This window comes from Sorex fumeus, unplaced genomic scaffold (assembly GCF_029834395.1).
Source record: "Sorex fumeus unplaced genomic scaffold, SorFum_2.1 ptg000035l, whole genome shotgun sequence".
Classification (NCBI taxonomy): Eukaryota; Metazoa; Chordata; class Mammalia; order Eulipotyphla; family Soricidae; genus Sorex; species Sorex fumeus.
The window spans coordinates 31,501,101-31,513,947 of record NW_026606092.1 but is presented as its reverse complement, the minus strand read 5'-3'; the positions used below and the strand labels follow the sequence as shown (position 1 = coordinate 31,513,947).

Sequence of the window (12,847 nt, the reverse complement as noted above, 5' to 3'; positions counted from 1 at the left end):
TGCTCCCCTAAAATGACTGTTAATTTTTGTATTAAATTAGCATTATTAATTGAAATGCATTTTTCATTTTTGTTTTCTAGTAGGCAAAAAATATTACCTAGTAGATAGACACCAATTACTGAAACTTCTAATTTCTTGTTTCTCCAGAGGATATACATTGGCAAGACCATTGGTGATAACAGAGCCACTAAGAAATCTTTGCTAATGTTTCTACTTGTCACTCAGAAACATTTACCTAATAAGGCCACGTTTTACTTAAAACAAGATCTGTGTTGTTATTGAACTCTACAATACAAACAGTACCAAAGGCACTCCTTGTTTCTCTTCAGTATCAAGTGCTAACCCCTGAGATATATGATCCCTACAGTGGTAAATGCTAACCCCGGAGATGTATGAGCAGAAATTGGTTCATTACAATGGTGCCAGGTCCCAAAATCCAGGCTGAATAAAACAGAGCAGATAGGGAGCCTATTATAGAAGAACAGCTGTTCTCTGGTAATTTTCACTCAGAAGGAGTTCCTCTGACAGTTGCTGTCATGCATTTGCCTTACCTGGGATCCAATATGAGAAATGTGTGTGTGATTCTCCTGGCACACAATGAAAGTAATGATCCCAGAATACCTGATTCTTTAGGAAATCACAGTTATTGAACTTTACCTACTAGATAGACACCAATTACCAAATATCAGTCAAGTAGGTAGAAAACTATTTCACAACCCCCCTCTCTCTCTTTCTCTCTCACCCTCTCTCTCTCTGTCTCTGGGATGATGGGAGAGATGGTGGTTGGTACCATATCTGGTGGTGCTCAGGGTGTCTTACCGCATGTCTTACCACAGTAGAACCTGGGCTTCTGTGTAATCTCTGGGGCGGCTAGGGCGAGCCCCAGAGGCTCTCCCTCTCACCACCCGGGTTAGGTGGAATCAGGCTGCTAGCCCACCAGGGACGGCCCAGGCCATGGATGGATGAAGGAGGAACTGAGGGTCAAGCAGGTTTATAATCAGTTGCCATTTATCCCACTATCCCCACATGCTTGTTCCAGTCTCTCTAAGCTCCCCATTCTAATCTCACACTGCCCCTCATTCCCATCTTCTCCTGTCTCTTCTGCTCTTCTCTCTGCGCTCCATCTTACAGCCTGGTCTCTCTCTTCCCATGCGCCTGCTCCGACATTCTTCCCCTATATTCTTCTTCCTCTGTCCCCCTTGCTAGTCTCTCTGTGCTCCATCTTGCTGCCCCGGTGTCTCTCTGCATTGGGGGTAGCCACCACACCTTATCCAACAGCACAGTCAACATATCAAAGCCCTCCTTGATCGCCCATCAGGCTCAAGGGAGGGAAATACAACCTAGGGGTGTTTCTCCTCTCCTCAGTCCAATAACTTAATTAACATCTTAATTCTACTTCTTAATATTAGTTATTTTATATGGACACAGTAAGAGTTACATTGAGCTTGTAGGGTAACTCTCCAGGAGACATCTCGGCACACTCAGACTACAGTGCTCAGGCAGGATTAATCATTCCTAACCCTAGCAGGGGTCTACTCCAGTTATTAAATAATAAAAAAGTTTTGGATCATGACAGAATTTGTCCATGACCATGCTCTTAACTTATAGTTAGGTATTATGGCACTTTGGCCAGGCCAAATATTCCCTCTGTCTCTGTAAACATTCTGTTATTCTTTGACCAGGCCCATTTCTATGCCAGGGTAGCTCACAGCTTGCCCTGAGTCCATGCAGTCCCTCATCGGGACCCTGCTTTTGGGGGGCTATGAAGTAAGGGCAACTAAGGCTTAAGTTGAGAGAACAAATGCTCAGAACTGAATTATCACTCGGAGTCAATTAATTCCCAAGTTACAAAAGCATAGCATTAACTGTCTTTCTGTGTCCATACAAAAAGGACATTACTCTGAATTAGCTATGCAAAGGATTTGAGAAGAGAAAAGCAATATTTACAAGTTCACAGAGCGCAAAGAAAGACATTACAAATAAACACAGAGAAATGGGAGTACTGTGATGAGAGTAACCAATAAACCTAAGCTCCCTGCGACAAGGCAGAAAGGACAAACCAATGTTATCCTACAGGCTTCCTGCATTCAAGACATGCGATCCAGCCCTTGAACTACTTTCCTGGCCCCTAAACCTGGATTCTAATCCAACGAAGTTTACAGCACCACACCTCATTGGTCATTGCGAAAATTGAGAGATCTTACTTAATCCCACTTCAACATACTCTGCACATAAATGTGCTATAACACCTATGCATCTTAGAGAAACCAGATATCTGCATTTGTAGCATCAATCATTGAATATTCCCTCTGGCCTCTACAAACATTCTGTTATTGACACTTCTGCATCACCCAGTTTTTTTAGTTGTGAACAACAGCCTCTATTTAATTTAATTAGAAAAGTAGCTCACAGACATCCTGGAAGGGCCAAAGATCAAATTCAGGGGCTGTGCCAATAGACACTTGCCCATTCCTCTTTGAGGGCCTGCTCCAGGGAAAACACAGCCACTGCCACTCAGGTCTCAAACAGGAAGCTCTGGCTTCTGTACAGAGATGGGGATAAGCACTATTATTTCTGATCCAGTCATGTCTGATATTCTTGGCGGAAAAAAAAAAGGTGTCTTCTACACAGCCCCTGTGTCATAGCACTCATACCTTAATCAGTCACATTTAGGGATCTCTGATTGGCAGAGTTTGAAGCTCATGCCAGTGTCCTCACTGCAAGGGAAGCTGGGAAAGAGAATTCTAGATTTTCTTGGAGAGTGGGGAATCCTAATGTGAACGTTTCTTTATGTAAGGAAAGTGTTTCTAGAATGCTCAGAAGGCACAACAGGACAAATATAAAACTCCACCTTCTGTAGACAGGTAAAAACTTGAGGCTTAACAACACCCAAAAGGAGAGAGAGAACACAGGGGATTGCCCTGCCACAGAGGCAGGGGGGGATGGGGGGATGGGGGTGGGGGGGATATTATTCATGGTGGTGGAAAATGGGCACTGGTGGAGGGATGGGTATCTGATCATTGTATAATCAAACCCAAGCACAAAAAAATTGTAAATCTACAACTGTACCTCATGGTGTTTCACTAATAAAAAAAAAAAATTAAAAAAAAAAACTTGAGGCTTAAATTCAGGAGGCTTCTCACTTAGCCGATTTTACTGCAAAAAGTTCAGTGCAATTTAAACCCAGGTATTTTGTAATGTAAGACCATGCTCTTCAAAGGGATCACCAAGAAAATGATGGCTGGAGGAATCGGTCAGGATGGGAGATATATGCTGAAAGTAGACAATGGACCAAACATGATGACCTCTCAGTGTACCACCCCAGGAGGGAAACTCAGAAGCTGGCAGATCAGCCAAGGACTGTAATGCCCCAAAGTAGAGAGAGAGGATGGGGAATATTGTCTGCCATGGAAGTAGGGGGAGGGTGGGGAAGGGGAGTATACTGGGGAGATTGGTGGTGGGAATGTGCACTGGTGGAGGGATGGGTGTTTGATCATTGTGTGATTGTAACCCATACATGAAAGCTTGTAACTATCTCACAGTGATTCAATAAAATTAAAAAAAAAAATAAAAGACCACACTCTTCACCACTCTGCTTTACTGGGTCTATTTGGAGATTTTGCATTCCTATTTGGAAACAAAAGAAAAATAAATCTTCTCTTTGTCAACCTAAGATTTGTTCCCACCCTTTCCCCTCTCTTCTTTTCCAAAGGGAAAGAAATTCTTATGTTCTGTTTCATTTTTCTTTCTTGGGGGATTCTCCAGCAATGCTAGGGGCCACAGAATCTATACTTAGCTATGTAACAGAGGTGATGAGGTGCCAGAGACCAAATCTGGGGAACTTATTCATGCCAGGCATGCACTCATGCCCCTTGAGCTATCATCCCAGTCTCTCCTGTATTCTACTCATTTGAACAACATTATCAGTCATAATTCTTGGTTGCAAGCACTAGAAGCCAACAAAGTTTAGCTTAAACAGAAAAGGAATTGATAGGGGACTTGACTCAGTAGTAGAAAGGTGTATGTACTGGATTCAACCCCAGCCACTTAAAAAAATACTTTCATCAGAAATACTTTTAAAAAATATTTTAATCAGGGCCCAGAGCAATAGTATAGCAGGTAGGGTATTTGCCTTGCACGGGGCCAACCCTGGCTCGATCCCCAGCATCCCATTTGGTCCTCTTAGCACTGCCAGGTGGTGTTCCTGAACACAAAGGCGGGAGTAATCCCTGAGCATCACCGGGCGTGACCCATAAGGAAAAACAAACAAACAAAACAAACAAAACAAACAAAAAAACAGAACGCTAATTTATTCAGAAAGGGAATTTGCTGAAATTATTAAAATTATAAGTCCCTTATAATTATCACAGTGCTAGGAAAACACTCATAAATTTGGCAGAAATGAAGGAGACTAAGTCATAGCTGAGGCCAGGCTGCAGGAACAGCCTGGTTAAGGAATAGCTGCTTGACAGCTGGACCCTGGGGACTGCCACCAACCCCACTGCCACGGACACAGCACACAGCCCCTGCAGAAATGGCTGGAGAATCAAATCAGATGTTCCTGTGTTTCTGCATCACTTGCTTCTGACACCAAATCAAGCATTAGTCCAACAAGCTTGCAGTGAAAAGAGCAGGCTTGGGAGCATTCGGACATCTAGAGGTACACTAGATTCTGCATTCACCAAGACTCTGATGGACAACACCACCCCAGGAGGGTAACTCAGAAGCTGGCAGATCAGCCAAGGACAGAAACCGAGCAAATGCATTCTGCTGTTTTGTTGTCAGACGTGCTGTGCTTGGATACCGACACCTGTCACCATTACACAGGTCATGTCCCACTGTCCTGTCCCCAGTCAATGAGAAATGAGAATCTGGATCTAAGTCTACTGTGTGTCCATGAGATATGAATAAGCTGGTAGACTTGAAGGTTCAAAGGGTTCAGTCTTCGTGGGCCTGGAGCATGGCTGTGTGACTAGAAGTGGCTGCCTTTTAATTGTGAGGCCCTGAGTCAGATCCCAGGTGTTGCACACTCCCATGATCTAAGCACCATCCCAATGATCTGCTGCTTAGAACCTCTCACACTTATACCTCTGTGTGACCTCTGGTGCATAGTCAGGTGTATGTGAGCATTATAAATAAGGGCTGGATCCTTATCTATATGTATTGGTGTATCCAACATATTCTGCACCACATATATTGGCAAGGATCACAAGTAAAAGAATTTTGATTCCCAGCAATCACCACAAGCAAGTAAGTATGTATGACCCTTGGTTGTGGCAACAATATCAAAAATGAAGAAAACGAAAGGAAAAAGCCAAAGTGGTTGTCAGTTTTCTTGGGAAGTGGAGGAAAGTCTTGTCCACGTGACTGAAGGAAGGAGAAGGAAGATGTGAGGTAGCCAGGTCTGGTTGACAAATCATGATCAAGCCAAGAGGGCATAAATTAAGGCAGTTTCCAGTCTACTAACAGGTTAACAAGTAGCAACTTGGATACTTTGAAAATTCAAATAGAGAGTGAAGAAGTCCAGAACACAAATGCTGCAGGTGTGTCTTATGGAACCTTAAATATTTGTCATATTGGCTTTAACTTAAGCTTAACTCAGGTAAACTTAGACTTGCCCTAAAATTGGTCTTAATTCCTAGCACTCAAAAAAAGTGTGGTTCCTGCCGAGAGCCTCAAATGTACCTGGGCTGGCTTTGTGCCACTGGCTGCAAAGTGGACAAGCCCAAGGAACTTAAAAAGTACATTGATTCGAGGCTGGAGTGATAGCATAGCGGGTAGGGTGTTTGCCTTGCATGCAACTGACCCGGATTTGATTCCCAGAATCCCTTATGGTCCCCTAAGCACCTCCAGGAATGATTCCTGAGTGCATGAGCCAGGAGTAACCCCTGTGCGTCGCTGTGTGTGACCCAAAAAGGAAAAAAAAAGTACATTGGTTCAAGGGCAATGTCTTAATAACATTGAGGTGCACCTAACTAGAAGAAGCCATTTCTGTCTCCTCCCAAACCTAAAAGGATCCTCTGGGGTGAGGTGAGCTAGAACAGACTGGCCTTTAGTTAGAAAATATTATCAAATGATCCCTGAAAAAAAGTCACTTTGTTCTAATTTAACTAAATCTCTTTCTCTTCTATGAAGCAAGAAGGTCTAGAAAGATAGTACAGGGCTCAAGGCATTTGCCTTGAATGTGGCTGTCCTGAATTCCATAACCAGCATGCATACCAGTCCCCAAATACCACTAAGAGTGATCCCTGAACACCACCAGGTAAGGCTCAAACCATCCTATATAAGCATACCCCAAAAAAGAGGTTGGATTAGATGGTCTAATCCAGGTCCAATGTTACAGACCTTTAGTTTTCTAAATGCTGAGGCATCCTGAGTCATTGTGGTCCCAGTAGGTCACGAGATCTTGACCTTGTCCTCTCTCTGCCTAGCCAACCAACAACCCCTTATCCCCCATCCCAAAGCACACCCTTTCACTCCAAGCCAAATAAAACCATTAAGACTTTTTTAAATTTTATTTAATAAACAGATTTCTACTTTGGGGAGAATTAAATAAAACCTTCCTACAAGTGTTAAGGGGAAAATACCTCCCCAAGCACATAAATTCATCTGGATTAAGTTTAGGTCACAATTTATTGATGGGAGTTTTCTGCCACAGGGAGAAGCAAAGATGCTGAAAGATGGAAAGGTCTTCAGAGTGATCCAAGAGAACTGCTGGGACCCACAAGTTCGTCTTAGAGAAATGGACCAAACAGGTACTTGCCTTCAGAAATGCTTCTTTCTGGAATCGCGGTGGTGTATCCTTTCTCTTCCTTCACTTTATGGGATTGTCTTTTAACTTAGGGGATCCCTTTTTCATTTAGGACATGAAAGAGTAGAAATCTCCATTTCATTACAAAACTAGTTGACTTAAAAAAAGAGAGAAAATAAAGAAGTGCTTCCAATTGTTGCATGGGGTATAAAGGCAGCACTGGGCCACAGAGATAGTGTATGGACAAGGTGTTTGCCTTGCATGAGATTGTCCCCAGCTCAATTCCTAAACTTTTTTCTTCATCAGGCCAGTCTATAGCTCTCTTGAGGAAGGGCAGCTTCTCTAACAGTTTTCACAGTATGGATTTCTGTTTTTAAAATTAAGTATTACCTGCTTTAAATTAAAATGCTGTATTATCAATGATATTATAGTGGTAATGTATTATTTTTATAATATTTTAATTAAGATGGGCTGAAGCGATAGCACAGCGGTAGGGCGTTTGCCTTGCATGCAGCCAACATGGCCGACCCGAGTTCGATTCCTCCGCCCCTCTCAGAGAGCCCAGCAAGCTACCGAGAGTATCTCGCCTGCACGGCAGAGCCTGGCAAGCCCCCCATGACGTATTCGATATGCCAAACACAGTAACAACAAAGTCTCCAATGGAGACGTTACTGGGCCCGCTTGAGCAAATCGATGAACACGGGAGGACAGTGACAGCTTAATTAAGATGCATTTACTTATGATAAGGTCAATTACTACAGAGAAAAAGTTAAAACTCATAGGTGAAAGACACCATTGTCTTCTTAGTGAGATTTAGAATCCAATTTTCATTTTTTTCTTTTTCTTTTATGCATTGAACATACCTCCAACACACAAGATAAAAATGAGAGAAGTTGAAAAAGGAGTTCTTTGTGTGGTCTAAAAATGTTCTATTGGGGTCCAAAGCAATAGCACAGCAGGTAGGGCATTTGCCTTGCACACAGCCGACCTCGGTTTGATCCCCAGAATCCCATATGGTTCCCCGAGCACTTTCAGGAGTAATTCCTGAGTGCAGAGACAGGAGTAACCCCTGAGCATCACTGGGTGTGACCCAAAAAGAAAAAATATTACTCCATAGGTGCTAGAGAGAGAGTACAATGGCTAAGGCACTTGCATACATGCGATCAACCTGGGTTTGATCCCCAGCTTCCCATATGGACCCCTGAGCACCACCAAGCCTCCTGAGTACAGAGCAAGGAGTAATCCCTGAGTATTACTGGAGGTAGCCAAAAAACCAAGAGAAAGACAGAGAAGGAAAGAGAAATGGAGAGAGAATGAGAGAGACAGAGAGAGAGAGAGAGAGAGAGAGAGAGAGAGAGAGAGAGCAAAATACTCTGTAATGAAACTACCCAAATTTTGAGAGGGGAAAATTGGGAAATGGTTGCTCTCAAGCTGAATGGCTAGCCATTTCTAAGACTTGTCTGCATTGATTTTGTTTTTTGGTTAGGAGGAACACACCCAGCAATGGCCAGGGCTTACTCCTGGCTCCACACTCAGGGATCATATCTAGAAGACTCAGGGTACCATGAGGGGGGTCAGGGATTGAACTGAGGTCAGGAGTGTGCAAGGCAAACACCGTACCCACTGTACTATGGCTTCAGCCCTTGTCTGCGGTTTTTTTTACATCATATATTTAGAAGTCAAACAAGACCCCCCTTTTAAATTTAGCAAAATTTCAAAAACCATCTAAAATAGAGCAAGATCCACAGGTTATAAAAAAGCAAGGAAACAGAGAAAGCCAAGTGAAGTCAAACCTTTGAACTGCAGAATTTACATTACCAAAGGACGGTTGGGGGGAGGTTGACAGGGTAGAAAAGGGTCTATGAACCATGGGGAGAGAATTTAGTACTTGGATTATGGGTGTGATGTGGTAGCATATATTTGAAGAAATGTGAAACCAGATCACTAAAACATAGAGCACTGCACTGCACTGTCCTACCGTTGTTCATCGATTTGCTCAAGCAGGCCCAGTAACGTCTCCATTGTGAGACTTGTTGTTACTGTTTTTGGCATATCGAATACACCAGGGGGAGTTTGCCAGGCCTTGCCATGCGGGCGATATTCTCAGTAGCTTGCCGGGCTCTGTGAGAGGGGTGGAGAAATCGAACCCCTTGGGTCGGCTGCGTGCAAAGCATCCCTACTCACTGTGCTATCGCTCCAGCCCACTAAAACATATAGTCTTTTTAAAAATTTTATTATTTAGTTTTTATTGCAATAGCACAGCAGGTAGGGCGTTTGCCTTGCACACAGCCGACTTGGCCAACCAGAGTTCAATTCCTCTGCCCCTCTCAGAGAGCCCAGCAAGCTAACAGAAAATATCTCACCCTCATGGCAAAGCCTGGCAAGCTATCCGTGATGTATTTGATACGCCAAACACAATAACAAGTCTCACAATGTTACTGGTCCTGCTCAAGCAAATCGATGAACAATGGGAGGACAGTCACAGTGATTATTATTATTATTATTATTATTATTATTATTATTATGCTTTTTGGGTCACACCCAGAGATGCTCAGGGGTATCTCCTGGCTCTGTACTTAGGAATTAATCTTGGCAGGGCTTGGGGGACTTATATGGGATGCCAGGAATTAGACCTGAGTCAGTCATGTGCAAGGCAAATGCCCTATCTGCTGTACTGTCACTCCGCCCCCTAAAACATCCAGTCTTATAAGCCAATATTACCTCAATGATATTAGTTAATAAGGGCCTGGTGGGGATGGCTTAAAGGGATGGACATGCTTTGCATGTGAGAGCCCCAGATTTGATGCTATGCATCATGAGTTTCCCAAGCTTTGCCTGCTATGGTTCAAAAATAAAATTACACGCAGGGCCTCACAGGATGGGGGTGGAGCCAGTCCTGTCCTCCCCACCCCAACAAGACCCCAAGTCATCGCCCACGAACGGCCTCTCTGACTCCTGATCAAGATGCTTAACGGCCATGATCCCAGAGATTCAGAAACAAATCTCGAAACCCAGTGGCTTTTGGCAGAAATGTATCCGGACCCCACAGTAGGTTATTGTTCCCAGTCCACCCCAGGGGGGAAAGGGTTTTGTCCCTCCGCCTGCTCCCCCCTGTCGGCTCAGCGGCCGTCATCCTCCAGAGGCCATTGGACAGTCAGGCTTGGGCCCCCAGTGACGAAACTTGTTGGGCCTCATGGGATGGGGGTGGAGCCGGGCTTGTCCTCCCCACCCCAACAAGACCCCAAGTCATCCCCCACAAATGGCCTTTCTGGCTCCTGATCAAGCTGCTCAACGGCCATGATCCCAGAACTCAGGAGCAAATCTCGAAACCCACTGGCTTTTGGCAGAAATTCCTCCATATTTAAGTGTTAAAATTTCGGAATTTCAAAATCACATGGTCTTACTGCAGCCACACAACATCATATGTTATTCATAACCAGCAATAGAACACAAATTGTCTACTGTTGCCTTTTCAACATTATCTGATTGTTGGGGTAAAATCTCAAATAATAATGGTGGGTCTGGTGTTGAAATATTAAATGTGATCAAAGTAGAGTAATGTGAAAATCATCTGCCCCACAGGTAGGGGGAGAGTGTGGGATGGGGTATACTGGGGGTTTTGGTGGTGGAGAATGGGCACTGGTGAATGTACAGGTGTTTCATTGTACGGCAGACTTAAACCCGAAAGCTTTGTAACTGTTCTCACGGTGATTCAATAAATAAAATTATAAAAAAATAAAATAAGATTAATTTTTAAAAATATGGGGAGTGGAGAGATAGAACAGGGGTTATATGAACACAGATAGAACAGTGTTTGCCTTGCATGCAGTCAACCCTGGTTTGACCCCGAACACTGCCAGGACCAACCCAAGCACAAAGCAGGGAGTAGGCCCGAGCACCAATGAGCATGATCCAAAACATAAAAACAAAATATGGAATGATGGCCAGGTTGATCTTTCCCTTGTCACTGCCTGGCTTACTGCTACCCAAAAGAACATGCTCCAAGAAAGCCCGCCACCACTTCCTGGACATCCCTGGGTCCTGATCATGTGTGATGAGGGGGAACCCCCTACTATAACATTGTTTGCTGAAAACTGGACAACTCTGATTTACAATTAGAAAAATAAGCTCTTCTTAGGAGGGGAGGGGGTTGAGTCATATCCCGCGATATTTAAGGATTGATCCTGGCCCTATACTCAGGAATCACTACTGACAGCGCTCATAGGGCCATATGGAATCTCAGAGATCTAACCCAGGCCAACTATGTGCAAGGCAAACACCCTACCCACTATACTATTGCTCTAGTCCCCAAAATAAACTATTTTTGACCACAAGCCAAAGGAGAGATTATTACAACCACCTTCCTAAATCTATGACAAAATACATTCAAAGTTCAAATAAAAGCACAGGGGTGGCAGGAAACATTTTATTCTGACCTGTGTGCAAAATGAGTTGATTTATCAGACCCAAATGTGGTGGTCTCAGGTGTGTCAGAGCTTGGCGTCATACATTTCATTTCATTTTTCATTTCATCATCCTGTTATTCGTCGATTGCCTCGAGCAGGCCCCAGTAACGTCTCTTTCATCCTAGCCCTGAGATTATATTCAAGGCTATTTAGGAGAATGAGACCCATCATTGTTACTGGTATCTGGCATATTTGGTACGCCACGGGGAGTTTCCCAGACTCTGCCCTGTGGGCAGGCTACATTCGATAGACTGCAAGTTTGTCCAAAGTAGTAATGAGACAATAAGATGTCATAAAAAAAAGTTCTGATAAGATGTCGTGAGGCCGCGTCATACACCTGGGGCCAAACATTGCATTGTAGATCATTTTAATAATGAAAAGTAGATTTAAATGGCATTCAAATTCAATTTTGCAGAAACCCCGAGGCACTTCTGTTGGCCATATGCCAGAGCATAATATTTGCCTGTTCTAGAAGTACATGCGATGGGGGAATTGCTGGAGAGAACAGCTTCCTATCACAACAGCAAAGGGGATTGGGTGTGTTCCACGTGGAAGCATGAGCAGGCCCATTCTGTCAGAGAGAGCTGGTGGCAAGGAGTTCAGGTGACCAGTATAGAAACTTGTGACTGTAGTGTTAGATGAAAAGTGTCTCCTTTGGGTTTGCGTGTATTCCATGGCTATCCTTGATAGAGGATCCTTATTGAGCATCACCATATGCCAGACACTGTTATCGGCATCTAACATGTATTAACTCACTTAATCACTTTACAAGGTAGGTTTTACATGAGCATATCATTATGTCCATCTCATAGGTAAAGAAATTTTTGTGACTGGAGCGATAGCACAGCAGGTAGGGTGTTTGCCTTGCACGTGGCCGACCTGGGTTCAATTTCCAGCATCCCACATGGTCCCCCGAGCACTGCCAGGAGTGATTCCTGACTGCAGAGCCAGGAGTAACCCCTGAGCACTGACAGGTGTCACCCAGAAAGCAAAAAGAAAAAAAGGAAAATTTCAAAACAAAAATTAAAAATTGGATAAGCATTTATCCAAGATCAAGCAACTGTGGAGGCAGATCTAGATTTTGAATCCTGGCAGGCTAACCCCATGAGCTGAATACATACATCCTATTGCCTCTACAGGGGGCAGAAAATAAGATGTTGGGGGCCCATATGGAGGATTCTCTGAATTTATACCATTTTCGTGGGGGAGAGAAGTATAATTTGTACCCCTTGGGTTTCTTCATCACAACATACAATGCAGCAACTGGAAAGATAGAACAGGGGCTAAGATGTTTGCCTTGCACTCATCACCCTTGTTCTATCCCCAGTACTGCATATGGTTCCTTGAGCACCACCAGGAGTGACACCTGAGCACAGAGCTAGAAGTCAGCCTTTACTTCTAAGCCGAAGTAAGCTAGAAGTACGCCTGGACCCAAAAGCAAAAATACAAAAGGAAATAAATGCAAAGCAGAGAAAGATCAAAATAATAAGATAATAATGAGATGATCTATCTGTAAGAATCCTCAACAAGGTTGAGTTACCATGGAAACTAGTTCTGGAGCAGACCCAGAGAGGTCAGAATTGATGAGGGAGCCAGACCTGGAGAGGGCTGGGCAGGAGCTCAGTGCTGT

At 43.8% G+C, this 12,847-nt stretch overlaps 1 protein-coding gene across 1 annotated transcript in view; it reads left to right on the top strand.

Moving 5' to 3' along the window:
• Window positions 1–12,847, top strand: part of ACMSD (aminocarboxymuconate semialdehyde decarboxylase) — an 89,732-nt gene that overhangs the window by 17,466 nt on the left and 59,419 nt on the right. The window contains exon 3 of the mRNA XM_056117648.1: window positions 6,659–6,755. Coding sequence (XP_055973623.1) covers window positions 6,659–6,755 — 97 coding nt within the window. The remainder of the gene's footprint in view (window positions 1–6,658; window positions 6,756–12,847) is intronic.